The following is a 19,028-nucleotide window of genomic DNA, read 5'->3' on the forward strand; positions in this document are numbered from 1 at the left end:
GTAAGGAGCAGGAGGACGATATACAACAACAAATAAAACTGATCAGAAAATACAACTAGACTGAGGCCATGAAGGGCTTTAAAGATTATCAGTAAATTCCTAAAATCTTTGCTAAAACTTACTGGAAGCCAATGTAAAGAGCCCAAAACATTTCTCACTTTTTGTTGCCTTTTGTTATTAGTTATGAAGTGGTGCAAATATAGAAATAAAACTGAATTAAATTGAAGTCATTTTTAAGTGTAATTTTTAGGTTTATAAAAACAAAAAATGTAACTCAATTCCAGGTCGGTGTAACGAGTTATGTGAGATGCATTCACTGTCATTTGCATCTTTTTATTCTTGTGAATTTTTACTACTTTTTCTTTGTCAAAAGTTACATATTTGCATGGTTTTGTATTTTTATGGTGAGATGAATCATCTCATTGGTGGTATTTGGTTTAAATTCGTTCTCTGGTGGCTGCCAAAAAGTTCGAGCGTCGTTGAACGCAGCAGGCGTTGTGTCCCTGAACGCACCCCGCTTCATTTCCAGCCGGGGTTTGGTGGTGACGTATAAATGGGAAAGTACAGCGCCGCTGCATCGACCTGAAAACAAGAAGACTCTGACACAGAGACTCACTTTCTGCCGACGACGGCTCATGACGCTCTCATAGAAACCCCAAGTAAGTCTGAAAACGCTCTTTAACGGCGGCTCGACTGCCAAACATTCACAAAAACGCCGCTTAATTGGCGTCGACGGCTTCATTTCCTAATGCTACGGAGCTAGTGAGCGGCGCCGTCTATTTCCTGGCCTATGTGTATATAGGGGCTGTTGGCTAGCTGTAGCCTGCTGCTCGCTTGTTAGCAACACAAAAACAGTTGCTTGTGTATTTTTCTTACCTGTTATTTAACATTAAGCATGCCACTTAAGGACTGAACAATCTATTGTGCCACACCTTCACTTATTAACCATTTAATTTTTGTGCTAATGTTGACTGACATTAGCCTGGCACCTGTACCAGGATGTAGCCCTGCCCCTGTGTTTTGTAGACATTTAAAGAGGTTAGTCAGTTATAAAACAATAACAATGAATGCTGTTAAGTTGCTGACTTGTGTATTTTGTCCACATTTTGGTCCAGCTCGCGTTTCAACCATGGAGAAACCTCCCTTCAGGCAGAACCAGAACTGCGGAGACTGGGAGCTGAAAGAGAGGCTGGGAATGGGCGGCTTTGCCCATGTTTACCTCTACCAGCATCAAGTGAGTGTGGAGATACAAACCCACACACTAAACCCGTGCACAGTATGCTCCAGAAGTTAGTGCAACATCACTTAAATGTCAAATGATTAAAAACTGCATCACCTTTCAGTAACAGCAGTATTTTTAAGAGTATTTCCTCTTATGAACAATCAAAAACAAAAGCTTTGGAAGGATTCTAAGAACAGGCTCCAAATGCAACACAAAGCACATGTGATCTCTGAAAACAACCTGAGATTGAGCTGTCGTTTCCAATTAGCCTAGTTGCATTAATGTAGTTGTGTTATTACCAGTGGACCAGTGTAGTGCCACTATTTTTATGTATTTTATTTAACCTTTATTTTATCAGGTAAGTTAGTTGAGAACTATTTTCGAAACGACCTGGTCAAGAGGCAGCATACAACAAGATGAACAGCAAAAACAGGTTACGTATACAGCAAATCAGACACAAAGACTTTTAAGAATAGAAAGTTTTAGGGACTTTTGTCGAGAGTTCCAGTCATTAGCGGCATAAAAATTGAAATGAGGATCGACCAAGAGTGGTACAAACTTTGGGAGTGAGGAAGTGAATGAAACTGTTGGAACAAAGAGTACGAGTGGAGCTATGAAGGGTGAGTAATGAGCGCAGATAAGGTGGTGTTTTACCAGTGAGGGTTTTATAGATGAAGAGAAGCCAGTGTAATTGTCTACGGCAGTGAAGAGAAAGCCAGTTCACCAGTTAGTACAAGCTGCAGTGGTGGGAGCTCCGGTAACAAAGCGGATAGCAGAGTGATAAACGGTGCCTAATTTATGGAGGAGGGTTTTTGAAGCGCATCTATATAATACGTCACCATAGCTAATCATAGCTGCAGCAGTCCAACTTCAAAATTTAACGCCCCAAACAGCGCTCTGATTGTGCCTTCTATCTCTGACAAACAGCTGCTTCAGACTTACTACAGGGTTTATCAGTGGATGTCAGTTTCTGGGACAGCTCAGACAGTTCATAGTGTCAGTCGTTATGGATACTGTCCAGGAAATATAACCTTGCTTTGCTTACGAACATAAAAATATGCATTAAGGATATTGGCATTCTTTGATCAGATGAGACCAAGATAAATTTGTTTGGCTCTGATGAGGTCCAGCATGTTTGGTGTAAACCTGTCCAGGGCTGCAACAGTCAATGCGTAGTCCTGACAGTGAAGCACGGAGGTGTTACAGTGATGATGTGAGGCTGTTTAGCCCCTATTGTTACAAATTTGCATCATACCACTTTCATTCAGACTGCAGCTGAGATAGCGATCCGTTCCCCCAATGCCGGTTTGTGCACATTCAAAACGCCCCTCGGAATCTTTTGCAAGCACTGGTTTCTGGTAGGACTGGTCGGAGTGGGACTTAATTATTATATATCTGTTGTTGTTGTTATTATTATTATTATTATTATTATTATTATTATTATTATTATTATTATATGTATCTATGTTCTATGTGTAATAGATAAATTAGCAGTCTCCTTATTTTAGCATCAGCTGGAAAGCAAAAACACACAAAATGTCCATCCATCATCTATACACCGCTCAATCCTCATTAGGGTCACTGGGGGGCTGGAGTCTATCCCAGCTGAATTGGGGTGAAGGTTCACCTGGACAGGTAGCCAGTCAATCACAGGGCTACATATACAGACAAACGATCACATTCACACCTACGGACAGTTTAGAATCACCAGTTAACCTGAGCATATTTTTGGACTGTGGGAGGAAGATGGAGAACCTGGAGAAAACCCACTCATGCACAGGGAGAACATGGAAACGTTATGCAGAAAGATCCCAGGAAGGCCTGGATGAGAACCAGGGATCTTCTAGACCACTAAGCCACTGTGCAGCCCACAAAAAAATGTTTTTTTATTTAATTGTAAATAAATTCAGCCATCAAGGGGTTAGTGCCACCTTAAACAGAGGCTGAAAGTGAACCAGTCTTGTGACCACTGACTTCTTTGTGTACTTTTTGTAACGTCCTTTTACTGTCACCTATTGTCCTGTTTTTCATTGTATGTTTCACTGTTATGTTTTGTTTGTGTACTTTTTGTCGTGCTTTTATTGTGACCTGTTGTCCTTTGTGTCACTGTTATGTTTTTTTTTTTTTCTGCTTTTTAAAAAATCTGCCTAGAGACTGCGGATGTAAATTAACATTGTTGTTATAATCCGGCATATTTTTGTCTACTGCCGTCTAAATAGATTAATGTGCACTGTCCCTATCAAATAAATAAAAACATAAAAAGTGTACAAGATGTTGTGAAGATGACATTATAGGTGCAGTGGCTGACTAGACGACTGCCAGTCTGCAGAGTCTGAACAGAAGAGGAACGTAAACTCCAAAGCACACTGCCAAAATCACACAAGAATTCCTGAAGAAGGTGAAAGTGAAACTGAAGCAGCTGAAAACTGACTGGTAGAACATCTCTCCTGAATTTTTTTTTGCAACACTGATATCCTCCATGTTGAAGAGAGTGAGTCTGTCATCAAAAATAGAAGTGGGAAAAAAAGGTTTTTGTCTTGATAATGAAAGGTATACAGCCTTATGTTCCCACTGTAGAGCCTGAATCTTTAGTACATTAAAGTGTTAGTTTTTAATTTTTCACAAGAGGAAATACCCTAAAATAATCCAAGCAGTGAAAGGTGAATCATTTTATTATTAAAGTGAAATTACATTTAGTCACTACTGTATACTGCAGGAAAGAAGAAAGCTAAACTTTACAGACTGACATCAGAACATTTGTGCTTAGTAATCAATAAATTAGTATAATTAGCCATCTATTCTGACACCTCACAAGAAGAAGCAGCTTATTCCAAAGTACAACCAACCTGCTATTTTTGGGCTTTATGTATTTGTGTAATAATGAAATCTCTGTTGCCTGTTTTTTTTTTTTTTTTTTTTTTTTTTTTTAGGAAACAAATGAAAAACTAGCTGTGAAAATGTGCCGTCTGGAGCTCACACCAAGGAACAAGGACAGATGGAGCAGAGAAATCCAGATCATGAAAAAGTTTGTTCTTATTTCATCCACTTTCAGTCTCATACTCAGATCGTTTCTGCACAGTCGAGCTGCACAATGTTGGGAAAAACTGCAGCATATATTGTGATATGTAAAAGTGGCTTAGTAAAGATAGTTTGGGTCTAACTTAGCAACTGTAATATGGTAGCCAAAGCACTGCAGCCTGGTCCACTTATTCAGGGCCTTCATCATGTTCACTGATTTATCTGTTGTTGTGTAGATTGTCGTCTCTTATCGAAGCCTGTCATCCAGGAAAAACTGGGCTTTTTAACAGAGGATAGACTTACATAGGCCTTTGTTATCTCTTGTAGAGGCATAATGTTCCTTTTGGCAGCTTTGTTCTTGTGCTTTCCAGTATTTGGGGTGGCAAATTGAGAAAAATAAGGCCGTGATGATGGCACATATCGCTAGTCATATTTTTAAAATCATCCTTGTTGTGATAAGTTATTGCATCAGTGACTCTCTCTGACATTTTGAGCCTTTCTCATGCTCTCCACAGTAGTTTTTCGCTTTGGATAGCATTCAGATCTGGCTTTTGCACTTGTCATACCGAGCTGAATGAAGCAGTTTAATAAATCTGTTTGTGTTCTCTTGTCGTGACAACAATTACAAGACAGTGCTGACAAAGTACCCGCACCTTTCTGTCACCAAAATACTTCCATGTAGCCGACGTCGTGTTTCTGCTGTAAAATCTTCCTTTTTTCTCCTGTTCCACATTTTGCTGCACACGTATAGAGTCTGTACACCTTTTTAAATACAGTTTAAAAAACACTTCAACAACCAAAGTAAATGATTTTCTGCCAGACAGGTTAGTCTTGGAAAAACAGAACCGTGCAAGTTATGGCATTTGCCTTGCTTCACATCACCCTTTGTGCGATGTGATTATTATGCCTGCAGCCGTCGCAGCGTTGATGCTACAAATGATATATTGTGCAGCCCTGCATCCATGCTAAGTTCTTAATTACCTCCAGAAACCTGCAGACACTGTTATAGCAGCGTTGCAGCAGTGGATGACTGTGCAAAAAAAAAAGTAATGTGGTTACATCTCCTCCTCCTCTCTCACTCAGGTTGAATCACATCAATGTTGTGACAGCTCGAGACGTCCCAGAGGAAATAGAGTACATAGCCTTAAATGATCTTCCACTGCTGGCCATGGAGTACTGCTCCAGAGGAGACCTGAGGAAGGTGAGCGCCTGGAAGGCAGATTTAGACTTCATTTGGACGGAATTAACGTTTTGTAAGGTGGTGGGAGAGATTTTAATAAACATCCTGAAATCCTGTTTGAAAATATAGAAAAAATGCGTCACATTTTTTCATTTTCTTTCATGTTAAAGTAATCCAGTGATTGAGGTTTAGATATTTTAAATTGGAACTACTAATCGAACAAATACAAGCTAAAAACAGGTCTCAAATTAGAATAGCAGTATCTACCTGCAACTCTCCTCACAACTTTACTTTCTAACCTATACGTTGGTGTTAATTTTCCTTCTTCTTACAAATGTTACACTAAACACCTTCCCAAAGCCACTTTTGTTAGTTTGAGTTTCATTTACTGAAGCAGAATACATATTTCTGTTTACCAAAAGCTCAGAAATGGGAAACAGAAACAGGAAAACACACAGATTTCTGTCAGATAAGGAAATGCAGACTCATTTCCTTTACTGTACGCAGACCGAGCATGCTTCATTTCATGTATAATCACCCACCAAAGGTCCATCTGAACACACGTTTTCCTCCTTTTTCACACAAAAGCTGGTCAGAGATGCACTTTGAAATGTAAAGACGACGCTCCAAACTAGACTGAAATTACAGGAGCAGAGTTTGCTCAATAACAAGAGGTAAATACGGCTGTAATTATAGGAGTGAAAATGTGTTTTCTCTGGACTAGATTAAAGTCATTGAACAGGGCTGTATTAAAATCATCCCACCTCTCCTGGAGAAATAAATCCTTTAAAGGGGCTTTAGTGGAGCTGAGTATTGAGCCATTAAACTGTTTGGTAATAACTGAAGTGTGCTCATTTGTACGGACAATTTCCAGCAGATATTTTCTTTTTTACCATTATATTGCAGCAAAATTGTTGTGCATCTGCTTGGACGGCTGTAAAATTAGTTCCATGTTGAATTTGCTAAAAACGAGACTTGAAGAAAAGCGTTGTGTTGGTATTTCTACTAAAACTTAGGTTGAATTTGTCTTAAATTCAGCTTCAGTCACAGGACAGAAGTGTGAAATCTAAAGATCATCTCATACATTATTTATGCAGCATGTCGTACATGATACATGCAGTCATGTCAAGGTGTGAAGCCAGCGTTGGCAAGTTAATTCAGCCTGTTCTCATCTTCCAGGGCGACCAGTAAAGGTGGATGTAAAAGGTGTCCTTTGGTGTCAGTGACATCTGCGTAAATATTTGGTGCTGATAAGAGGCTGAGATTTGTGTCCCGTGTCAGACCAAAATTACTTTCACACTTAATTTTGTTTTATTTTGAGACTTTGGTTTTGTTCTCTCTCGCTGTTTGGTTACATTTAAGCACCAAAACTGTTTGGTTATGCTTAGAAAAAGATACTAGTTTGGGTTAAAATAAACTTTTTTTATGAGAAAAGACAGATGGCAACATATGGCTCTGGATTCATGGTGTCTGTTTCTGATATTCGTGGATTTTTATAGATCTATGAGACTAACCTGTGCATTAAAAAATAATGTTCAAGGGTATCCAGAGGTCTGACAAAGCAGCAGTATGTCAAGTCAGATTTATTTATAAAGCACTTTAAAACAACCAGAGTTGACCAAGGTGCTGTACAGAAGAGTAAAAACATGATCAGAAGATAAAAATAATGGAACTAAAGACAAAATACACAATAAGACATAAACAATAAATAGACTAAACAGACTGCACTGCCCATCCCAGATACAATATATGTGCACACGGAAACAACAAACCTACGTGATGTGAAAAACCAAAGAAAAGAGGTGGGTTTAAGGAAGGTTTTAAGGAAGGTTTTGAAATTAGACAGTGAGGAGGCCTGTCTGATGTGTAGCGGCAGTTCATTCCAAAGTTTTGGAGCTGCATGGTGATGAGTTTCAACAACAACGCATATTCACACACTTAATAAAATACATGAAAGAAGTCAACAAGACAGTATAATATAATATTGAAGTGTGTTTTTGCACGATATTAATCAACAAACTCACCACATTTCTGTCCTATATTGTGCTTTCCAGATGCTGGGCAAACCTGAAAACTGCTGCGGTCTGAAGGAGAGTGAAGTGCTTTCGTTACTCAATGATGTTGGTACGTCCACCGTTTCTTCCCTGTGCAGCTCGTTCATTCATTCATGCGTTCGTTTTCTTTTATCACCGCGTTAAACTGCTGACTTCTGCTCCAGGATCGGGTATCCAGTATCTGCATGAAAACAAGATCATACACAGAGACCTTAAACCTGAAAACATAGTGCTGCAGGACATCAACGGGAAGGTAAACTGCGGCGTTTTGAGTCTGTGCTTGCCCTGTTTGACTGCACGTCTTTTATAACCTGCTGTTATTCTGCAGCTGGTTCACAAAATCATCGACCTGGGCTACGCTAAAGACCTGGACCAGGGCAGTTTGTGCACGTCCTTCGTTGGCACGCTTCAGTACCTGGTAAACAAACGCTTAGTTTTCTCCTCTCGGTCTGTATTGTTCCAATTGTGCAGTTAAATCTTTTACTTTTCTTCCTGCCTTTGTCTGTTTTTACGTGTACAGATGTATAATTCATCTCTGGATCAGACTTCTGGAAAACCTGAGGGCAGCAGAGAGTGTTGATATTTTTAAAAGCAAACTCAAGACCTGCCTTTTGATTGATTTGATAGATGTTAGCTATTTTTTACTCTTCTTAAAACTGATTTCATGTATTGATTTTTCTATTCATTCACTTATTTACATACTGTTATTATTTATTTATCAATATTACTTAATTTTTCTTATCATTTCTTATTCTGTTTTTGTAATTTTTGCTTCTGTTTCTGTCTCTGTTTTAATAATAGATATTTGATTGATTTATCTATCTTATTTTGTTTCATTTGATCTTATCTAGTGTTTCCTCAGTTTCTCAATCTCTGTATTTTGAGTCCTTTACTGATAACTTGACTGTTGGAGTGGAGGGTTGTTTGTCTTCTTTTATTGTTTGTGCCATATAAATAAAGACTGACTGGTAGATTAACATCCTTGTGTTTTATTGTTTTCCATCTGCAGGCACCCGAGCTGTTTGAGACTAAGCCATACACTGTCACTGTGGACTACTGGAGCTTTGGCACGATGATATTTGAATGCAGTTGCGGTTTCCGTCCGTTCCTGGACAACCTGCAGCCCGTGCAGTGGTAAGACGCTGACCTGTCACACGAAACAGTCATTTATTTTATCAGGCTGTCGCCGTTTGTTGGAGGAAGGCATATTTAAGACGTGATAAATCAAAGCAAAGTTACCTTGAGGAACCTTGTCGGTGTGCAGCAGAGGTGGAGTTAAACGGCTGCAGCAGCCTTAGCGCCTAAATGCTGCAGTTTGCATCAGAAATCTCAGTCAGATCTGGACACACAGACATGATACACATATTTTTAGATTCAATGTGACTTTTAGCTCACAAGGACGTCATTATTTCTGGTGTCCTTCATAAATATGCATCCATATGTCAGCTTAACCCTCTGAACCCCAAGCAGTTTCTAGGTGTTATTTTTGCTTCCGTCACATCTTAACTCACTGGGCGCTCATTTTTCACTGAAATATAAAGTCCTGCACCTCCGTGGAGTTAGAGAGAACTCCAGAATTGTCTTCTGTGCAGTTTAGTACCGTTATAATGCCATAAATCGTAGAAAAAGAAAACACTAAAGCTGGGGGTCCTCGGTTTATGACGTCCTCGACCTACGGCATTTTGTCAGAACGTCAGAACTGGTTACGTGGAACTAGTTGAGAGCTGAGCGGATGAATACGTCGTTACGCGGCGCTATAAGACGGCTTTGTTTCCATTCTTCGGTTTAAACCTCGACAAACTTGATGTTTTTCACACTACTGTGCACATCACCTCTCAGATTATATTTCCCCATGCTGAATGTATCAGCATCAACTTGCTGATAACGAGCTTCTCTGTGTGCTGTTTTTGAGCCATGCTGCTTTTATTTTATTGAGCATGTTGTATTTTCATCTTCAGTGCCGTTTCCTATCCACTCTGTGTAAACACAACCTGCAGTTCAGCTCAATAATGCCTGAATTTGTGTCACATGACTGGTACAAACAGTTTATTTTTGTTGGATTTTTAAATCAGACATGTAGATTAATGTGATTTTGATTAAATATCTTTCCTGACATCACATCACGTCACACATGATTAGTTCAAGGACTGTCCGACAGTTGAAAATCAAACGATTCTTTCTGTTTTTACAACTTCTGGCTCTGATAAATTTTGGGTAATTCTGACTTTTTTTCCCAAAGATAACATACCTTTCAAGTCTGCCAGTGAGTTTTTGGGTTCTGAGGATTACAAACCTGCTCCTTTTATCAAACTTAATGAAAATCAGCACACTTTCCTTCAGTGTCACAGTGATCCAGTGGAAGCTGTTTGTACATTCGTGGGTACACTACAAACAGGAGCTGATAATAGCTAATTCATGCCACTTTTCACTAGTGTCAATTTGCCCACATTATCCCACATTATCCCACATTAACCCAGATATTCAAGGGGAAAGGGAAGCCACATATTACCGTTTTATTCCGCCTGTTGAAGGGTTTTACTATTAAAAAGTAAACAATGAGCTTCACAAATGCGGGTAAATTGGATACAAACACAGTATAATTAAATCAACTGAGACAAACGACAAAAGAAAGAGACACAGTGGAAGCCAAATCAAATAACATAATAATACTTTCTGGTTGTTTATCACAGCGACAAAACCTGAGCTGATTGGCCGTTCAAACAAAACACAAGTGAGGAAGTCACCTCGTGTTTTAAAGTGATCATTCCTACATTTAATACACCTGTTAGTAAAATTGAAACCATAGCTACTTCTTGATTTACCTGTTTCAAGAAGCAAAAGGATTTGGCAGCGTAGCAAACTGTGGTGCTCAGTGAGTGCAGATTGTTTGAGCTGATATGAAAGTAATAATCCAGACGGAGACTTTGAAAATGTGGTCTTGGTTTGCCTCCACGCCAAAATCTGCTCCAGTTAGTCTGTGATGTGAAAAAAAACGGAGCAGCCTCAGGATTATTTAATGGCAGATTTTCAAAAGATAATGAAGTGAACAGTGCTCAGCAATCATGTAACTTGTCTATATAAAGCATATTTATGTTTATGTAGTGATAAACCTGTTAAGATGTAGTCAGAAGCAGGAGTCTGTTGTATCTCTGTTCATTATGAAGCACACAGTGGGACGTTACTGTAGCCTTCAAAACATCTGGTTTTCCTCATGTCTGCCAGTTGGCCCTCAGTCATAACATTCAGCTTATAGACTTTATGACTTGGGTCGCTTTTACTTTGAGGAGGAGTCGCAGTTATGGAATTAGACTAGTTAGAATACACAAAAACACACAACAATATGAACAAAAAGGAGTGATCCATCTCATTATTTATGCATTCATAAATTTGTAAAATTAAAGTCTGGTCTTTGTGGCTTGAGATAATTAATCCAGTTCTCCAATCGTAATCCGCCCGCTACATATTTAGGTCACGTGATTCGGTATCCATACATAACGTACACATGCATTTTCCTTCATCTCTCCTACCTTTGTACCTTTGTGTTTAGTCCTCTTGTTGTTGTTTTTTTGTAAAAACAAGTCATTGTGAGCGTGAACCAAACCAGAACTAAAATGCAGAAATATGTGATTGTTCCTCCTTCAGTCTGGACTGAAGTGACTGAACTAAAAGTGTGAACTGAATTTAAAATAAATACATTAATGTCAGTAATGCCTACAGAAAAGGAAACGGGTTTACGGATGTTTAACCCTCGTGTCGTCCTGCGGGTCAAATTGACCCGTTTGAAAGTTTGAAAATGTGGGGAAAAAAAAATAAAAAATTTACAGTGAAACTTTTGATGTCCACATTTTCGACATTTTTGGACAGTTTTTGAACATTTTTTGGTGGGGAAAAAAAAAAGAAATGTCAAAAAAAGTTTCTTAAGAACATTCACAAAAAACTCAACCAAAATCCAGCGAAATTTACTGGATTTTGGTTGATTTTTATGTGAATGTTCTTCAAGAAAATATTAGAAGTTTTACTGATATATATATATATGGAATCACTAGATATTTTAGGATTTTTTTGGGAAGATTTTTACTCATTTTTTTGAAAATATTTACAAGAATTTTCTTGGCAAATTTGGGGGATTTTTTTCAATAAAACTTTTAAGGGAAACTTTTAAGGAATTATTGGAATTTTCTTCCTGAATGTTTTTCAAATTTTCAGAAATTTGGAGAATTATTTTTTTTGCTGAATTTTTGTATTTTTTTTCAGACAAGGAAACAATATTTTTTGGGTGCCTGTAAATGAAGACAACAGGAGGGTTAAAGAAATTGCTGCAGCGTTGGTGAACTGAAAAGGCATCTTCCGAGACTAAAAGTCTATTTTAAAATGTTTTTGTACTGAACAAATTTCAATTTTTGTAACTGAGCAGTTTTAAGAGCATTCATGATTGTGTTTGTTTCCCTCCACAGGGCCAGCGAAGTGAAGAATAAAGGTCCAAAAGACATCATGGCCACAGCGGAGCTGAATGGAGAAGTCAGGTTCTCCAAACATCTCCCCTACCCCAACAATCTCAGCAGGTCAGGACCCTGGGACAACTGAAATCTCTATAACGAGAAAACCTGTACAAACTACTCATTTATTGATTTGTTTTCCTGTCTATGACGACAAATTATGTTGTCAAAATGTCGCAGTGCTGCAGTAATTAAAAACAACAGAACAGCCTAGAGCATGTGGACTGGAGCTAATTTGTCTCCTTGAATATGCATTTGTAGGACGCTGCTGGAGCCGATGGAGGAGCTGCTTCAGCTGATGTTAAAATGGGATCCTTCGCTGAGAGGAGGCAGGATAAACTCCGAGACCAAGAAACCCCAGTGCTTTGAAAAGCTGGAGCAGATACTGAGCATGAAGGTGAGTCACTAGAAGAGCTGCTTGTCTTATACTTTCATTTCAAGATCCACTTTGATCAGTGTTCTTCATCTGCATCTGGGTCAACAGTTAACACTTGCATGTCAATCTCTTGTTACTATTTATTATGAAGGCAAAGCAACTCTTTGCACACTTATTTTATCATCAACAGACTCTTGCATGCTGTCAGACTTAAAAGTATACATTTTTTGCACATTTTGGGGCTAGATCTTACAAATAGTCCAGCCCCGGACATCACAAGTAAATGGATTTTTGCAAGTTAGACAGTGTATGGGAGTCTGTATGAAACATTTTAAGTTAGAAATGAGTATATATTGTTTATACAAGAGCTAAAACAACCGATTAATCAGTCGATTGACAGAAAAATAATCTGCAATGTCAGTAATGTTCTGTCATGCGATAATTAACTGATTATCTGTAGACTTTAAACTGTTGGTTGGACAGTTGAAAAATTGTATGTGACCTTTTTCAAATTTCTGACAAACAATAAGTAATTAATTTGTCAAAAAATTATCTCCCAGTTAGTCAATAATAAAAACACTTACAAATACTTGCAGTCCTAGTTTCAATATCGGCATCCATTATGGCCCTGAGTATAGCAAACACTGCAGCAAATGATTGGTTCATATAATTCAGAATATTTATCGGAATTATTTGTATATTTTAGGTGCGAAATATTCCTGCTAAAACTTACCAACTGTTTTTAATTTTCTTTATGAAATCCAATATAAATGAGATTTCTTTCTCCAATTTGCATTTTATTTAGTTTTATTTCATTAAACGTGCACTTTATAAACTTCAAAATATTTTCTGTTTTGTTTTAGTTGACTTGTGATTTTCTCTGATTTGCTCATTAGCTAATCTTTGCATTGCACATTAGCACAGGTTTGCTTATAATAAGTAAAAATAAAATATATAACTGTGGCCTTGAATATACAAAACACTGCAACCAACGATGGGTTAAACAAACTCTCGGGCACTCTTAGCATATGATTTGTTCACCTGTCCTTCTTCTCTACACATTTGTTTTAGTTTTGCCCAATGTTCTCGCTCTTTTACGCTGGAACATCGAGGAACTTTTTGAACAGGCAGGAACATTATGGCTCCCCAAAGTGAAACCAAAACAACTCCATCAGTTTAGGAAGCATTTGATTTGATGTGGAACAGAGCTTCGATGATATGATATATATATTTATATTCAAGATGCCACAGCTGTAATCAGGATTTAATTAACGGCACAGCCTGATTAAATAGTGTTTTGTTCTACTCTCTCTTTAGGTCGTCCACATCCTGAACATGACCACAGCTCAGGTCCACTCCTTCCAGCTGACTCCAGACGAGAGTCTCCACAGTCTGCAGAAGCGCATCGAGATCGAGACAAAGATCGAGGTGGTGAACCAGGAGCTGCTGCAGGAGACGGGAGTGTCACTGGACCCCAGGAAGCCTGCTGCACAGTGTGTCCTGGATGGAGTGGTATGTTTATAAAAAACACACAATCACACAGTCATTGGTGGCAGCTGCAGTGTTCGCCAGACCCCTGAAAATATCTGTTTTGTTTATGTTGAATGGTCACTCTGCAGATTAAGTTCCTGTACACGTTGGCAGAGAGGTTGTATTTCACCTGGCACAGATTCCAGCCTTTAAATTTGATGATAATGACGCGTGAACCCTTTTTTGTTGCAAAATACAACCTTTGATTTTTTTTTTTGACAAACTGTCAAAGTTAAAACCTTCATCAGCGAATGTTCTGGTGGAAATCTGTCAACAACAAAACAACTCAGCATGTCTTTCTGACATTTTACTTAAGGAGGAGAACTGTCCCACACTTTGCCTGCATAGTCAGGCACAACCTTGCTTTTTTCTGTCTTATGATTGCACAAAGAGTTTCATTCTACACAGACAGATCTAAATCTTGTACCTGAAAACTGACATAGTAAACGGGTGTAAAGATGGTTTATTTTTTCTCTGTATAAGTTGAGTGATGTAGACACAGCTTTTCTCAGTGGTTAAGGCTATGCTAACGGCTAGTGGCTAGAAGAAGACAGCCACAGATTAACCTGAAGCAGAGTCTGGAAAACAATAATAATACTTCTGGATCTGGATCTTAGTGGGCAATTAAAGTGATAAAACTGTAAATTATTATGAAGATAGAGAAGAACAACAGGAGACAAACTGATCGATCTCAGTCGATCCCACGTAAACGGAGGAGAGTGTTCTAATTTAATCCCTTAACGCTGATCGTTGCAAATTCACAACATACCGCTTTCACTCAGACTGCAGCCGAGATAGCGTATGCATTCCCCAAATGCCGGTTTGTCATTAGTCAATACGTACCTAGGAACCCTTTAAAGCACTGGTTTCATGTAGGACCGGTCGGAGTGGGACCTAATTATTATGTATCTGTTATTATTAACATATCTCTATTCTATGTGCTGCAGACAAATGAACAATCTCCACATAATTTAGCATCAGCTAGAACGCAAAAACACAAATAATCAATTTTTTAATATACACTGGATCCCTGGTTTACGATGTCCTCAACCTACGACGTTTCATTGTTACTTGGAACTAGTTGGCGAGTGGAGCGGATGAATATGTCGATGAAGACGGCTTTGTTTCCATTCTCCGGTTGTACACCACCTTGGATTGTGCTACATTCACTAACTTTTTGCAATTCATTATGGCTCCCAGCGTAAGTCAGACTCTTCTGATGGCAGTGCCTGGAAGAAAAGGAAAGCCGTCTCCATGGAAGTGAAATTAGATAGAATAAAACACTTAAGTTGTAAAAATAGTGCAACAGATTCTGTTGTCTTTTCGTAAAATGACTCATACATGCATGGAAGTCGTTGGTATTCATGACTTTTCCAAAGAACTGATTGATATCGTGATGCACGGAACAGCGATGGATGGATGGATGGATGGATGGATGGATGGATGGATGGATGGATGGATGGATGGATGGATGGATAGGTACTTTATTAAATCCAAGGGAAATTCAAGGTTTTGTTCTGCTTTGTTTACATTTTCGCCGTTGTTCCGACTTTTATGGTGAAAATCGACTTACATCGATGTGTAGGAACAGATCTCTGACATAAGCCAGGGACCTCCTGTAATTGTAAATAAATTCAGGCATCAAAGGGTTAATCACTCGTATTTCTATTGTGCATATTCAGGTGTAGGGCTGCACAGTGGCTTGGTGGTTAGCACTGTCGTCTTGCAGCTAAAAGATCCCCGGTTCGCATCCCCACCTTCCCAGGATCTTTCTGCATGGAGTTTCCATGTTCTCCCTGTGCAGTGTGGGTTTTCTCCAGGTTCTCCAGCTTCGTCCCACAGTCCAAAACATGCTGAAGTTAATTGGTGATTCTAAATTGTCTGCAGGTGTCAGTGTGATTTTTTTTCTCTTTATGTAGCCCTGTGATAGACTGGTGACCTTTCCAAGGTGTCCCCTGCCTTCACTCTAAGTCGCCCCCCGCGACCCTAATGAGGATTAAGTGGTATATAGATAATGGAGGGATATTCAGCTATAGTCACCATTATCAGTGAAGAAGTGTATGATGCCTGCTATCACTTGTGGTTAAAACATTACATTTAATGTATATAGGTTACAAATAAAAATCTGTTATTGGCTTTGCTTGAGTACCAATAATTGGTGGCAGCCCTTAAAAAACAACATATTGTTTGATCCGTAGTTGCTCCATATATTCTCTCCACTGCTTCCACTTGTTATAAATGCAAAAATGACCACAACATAAACAAAACAGCAAGATGTGTGAAAACGCAGAGAAATCTTAAAATGATGCAGAAAAAGCTTCATCCCCCAGCATTATGACTCACCCCACACTGACTGAATGAATGTGAAGGGACTTTAACCAAACAGTGAGGTTCCTTTGAAACACAGGAAAGGTGTTGTCAGTCTGTATAAGTGGTGATTTTCTTTCCTCCTGTGTAGAGAGGATGGGACAGCTACATCGTCTACCTGTTTGACAAGAGCATCACCACGTACTCCGGTCCCTTCAGCGCCAGGCGGCTGTCTGAGAAAGTCAACACCATCGGTGAGTTTATTTTGAGTTACTACTGCGCTGATGCTATCTGATCTACAAGATGACAGTGCTGTTGCCTCCTCCAGTCTGTGAAGTTATCGTCGGCCACATTTTTCCTTCGCAGTGCAAGACGCCAAGACGCAGCTGCCTCTGGTGATGTTGAAGAAAGTCTGGGGGGAAGCTGTGAGTTACATCTGTGGCCTGAAAGAAGATTACAGTAGACTTTTCCAAGGACAGAGAGCTGCCATGTGAGTCACATATTTAACCACAAATCATGCAGTATGAGCTTAATCAACTGCAGGGTATAAAAACTCAGATTTTTGTGCATTTTACAAAATCATAGCAGCAAAATAGCAGAGCTTTCTTATTACTTTTAACTCTCTAGATTTAGTTTTTTGTTCTTGGTTGTTAAGTTAGTTCATTAAAAGGCCTCCTCAATCACTTTGGGAGTAACAAAAGCTCCAACTAGTTTTATCTTTTTGGAAGTTGGTGCATTTTATATTTCATTAACAGCCATGCCCTCAGTGCGCCCCCCACCCTGATGTTTTACCCTGTTTGATCATCAGATAGCACAGCAGATACACCGGCCTCAAATTTATATTAAAGTTATGTTGCAGACGTTTTCTGTGCAGGAAATTGCTGAGGTAGAAGTTTGTTTATTTCATGTGTGCAACATATTTACAGCCTTCCTCTCAGAACTAAGGTCACGGACTGTTCAGGGCGTAAGATACGCCAGAACAAAATGCAAGTGATGCCAGTTATGCAGCTTATGTTTGGAACTTGTTCTATTTATTAGGAGAAAGTTATAAAAGAGTAAATATTGTTTATACAAAAACTGAAATAACAGACAAGTAATCTGCAATGCCAGTCAGTCAAATAATTGAATATCTGTAGACTTTCTAAAGTTGAAATTGACATGTTTTCTGAAAAATAAATTATTAATTGTTAGAATAATCTGCTGGTTAATTAATATCTCGCAGCCCTAGTTTAAACACAAGCAGCCATTATAGCGATATTGAGATCACACTTATTTATTCGGATTATTAATAGGTTTTAGAGACAAAATGTCACTGCTGTCGTACAAATATTAAACCACAAATGATGAGGTACAATATGAACAAAACTCGAACTTTTACATTGTTATTTACAAATATTACAGGAGTTAACAAACTCATAACAACAAAAAACTACCTCTAAATGACTTTTTTCTACCTTAGATTAAGTTGGTGTTGTTGGGTGTTGAGTCAGTTTATTAAATGGCCTCCTCGATTAATTTAGGTGTGATAAATTAGTTTGATTTTTTGAAGTTGGACTTGATGTTTTAACCGAGCTGAGTCTAAGTAAAGCTTTTCAATTAATATAAGTGCCCCAATTTCATATTACAGTTATGTAGAAGAGATTTGCTGTGCAGGAAATTGCTGAGGTAGAAGTTTGTTTTGTTTTTTTTGTTTTTTTTAATGTGAGGTGCACGAAAGGCAACATATTTACAGACTTCCTCTCAGAACGAAGGTCACAGACGGTTCAGTATATAAGATGTACCAGTACAGCATGCAAGCTATGTCAGATATGCAACTTCAGAGAGGCGAGTTGTCTTTGAAAAAGTTTCTCTGCGTATCAAACATGGTATTTACAGAAGGAGCATTTTTCTCTTATCTACCATTAGCTCAGTTATAAAATGCCTTTGGTATTTGCAGTTTGCAGGCAGACTGAGACTTTTATACACCTAGAAACTAAAAGTGGGATCGTCTCAGCAGTGGATTGGGCATTTTTGTAGAGTTTTGCCAACAAAATCAGACCTGTTGCAAACACTGTCACTGCTGCTGCTAGAGGAGCAAAGAAACTGACTTAACTTACCTTCTTATTAATTATTTTAATTAGTTATTGCTTCCTTGCAATGTTGCTGCTTATTTGACTCCAGGTTTATTATACGATTAGGAATTATTAGAAATACTGATGGGAAGTATTGTTTTATTTTAAATTAAAATAATTACTGGCCTTATTGTCAAGGACAAGGTAGTCTTTTCTTTGAGTATGACCACACTGTAAAACAACACAATAGACAACAAATATGACTATTACAATCACGTAATACTGTTTGAACTACAGTTTTTTCATAATTCATACTTGCATTGTCGGGTATGACGACTAGACGGGTAATAAATTGATTATATGTGGCATTTAAAAGTTTTTTAGAAGCATATTCATTTTAGTCAATTCCTGTACAACCTTATTGCAGCATTTAACTGCTGATTGAATATTGACAGTAATTCTTAGACACGTCCCTACCTCTTGTCTTCTCTTCTTCACCTTACCCATAATTCATATCGCACGAGGTCTGGTTAATACATGAAGCTCATCATCCCCAGTACTTCTACTATTTTTGGCCGTAACTCCTTTCACTTTGCAGCAGTTGACGACTGGAACATCTTACAAAACACCCTCAAACTTTCAACTTTGCCGTCACTCTTCACCTTCAAGCTTAAACTCCAACAAATTTCTCCTGCTGATCACTTTACTTACACGCACGCGCGCACACACACACACACACACACACACACACACACACACACACACACACACACACACACACATATATAATATAC

The 19,028-nt window shown here is 38.6% G+C and overlaps 1 protein-coding gene across 2 annotated transcripts in view; it reads left to right on the forward strand.

Annotated features, from left to right (window-relative positions):
• Positions 1–520: 520 nt before the first annotated feature.
• Positions 521–19,028, forward strand: part of LOC111567460 (inhibitor of nuclear factor kappa-B kinase subunit alpha-like) — a 78,243-nt gene continuing 59,735 nt past the window's right edge. For both annotated transcript variants that reach the window (XM_055004490.1, XM_023268609.3), the window contains exons 1-13: positions 521–659; positions 1,116–1,234; positions 4,153–4,247; positions 5,324–5,441; positions 7,475–7,544; positions 7,639–7,727; positions 7,803–7,892; positions 8,484–8,608; positions 11,929–12,036; positions 12,232–12,367; positions 13,664–13,858; positions 16,335–16,437; positions 16,550–16,673. In XM_055004490.1, coding sequence (XP_054860465.1) covers positions 1,130–1,234; positions 4,153–4,247; positions 5,324–5,441; positions 7,475–7,544; positions 7,639–7,727; positions 7,803–7,892; positions 8,484–8,608; positions 11,929–12,036; positions 12,232–12,367; positions 13,664–13,858; positions 16,335–16,437; positions 16,550–16,673 — 1,358 coding nt within the window. In that variant the 5' untranslated portion in view covers positions 521–659; positions 1,116–1,129. The remainder of the gene's footprint in view (positions 660–1,115; positions 1,235–4,152; positions 4,248–5,323; positions 5,442–7,474; positions 7,545–7,638; positions 7,728–7,802; positions 7,893–8,483; positions 8,609–11,928; positions 12,037–12,231; positions 12,368–13,663; positions 13,859–16,334; positions 16,438–16,549; positions 16,674–19,028) is intronic.

Source organism: Amphiprion ocellaris, chromosome 18, assembly GCF_022539595.1.
Source record: "Amphiprion ocellaris isolate individual 3 ecotype Okinawa chromosome 18, ASM2253959v1, whole genome shotgun sequence".
Taxonomy (NCBI): domain Eukaryota; kingdom Metazoa; phylum Chordata; class Actinopteri; family Pomacentridae; genus Amphiprion; species Amphiprion ocellaris.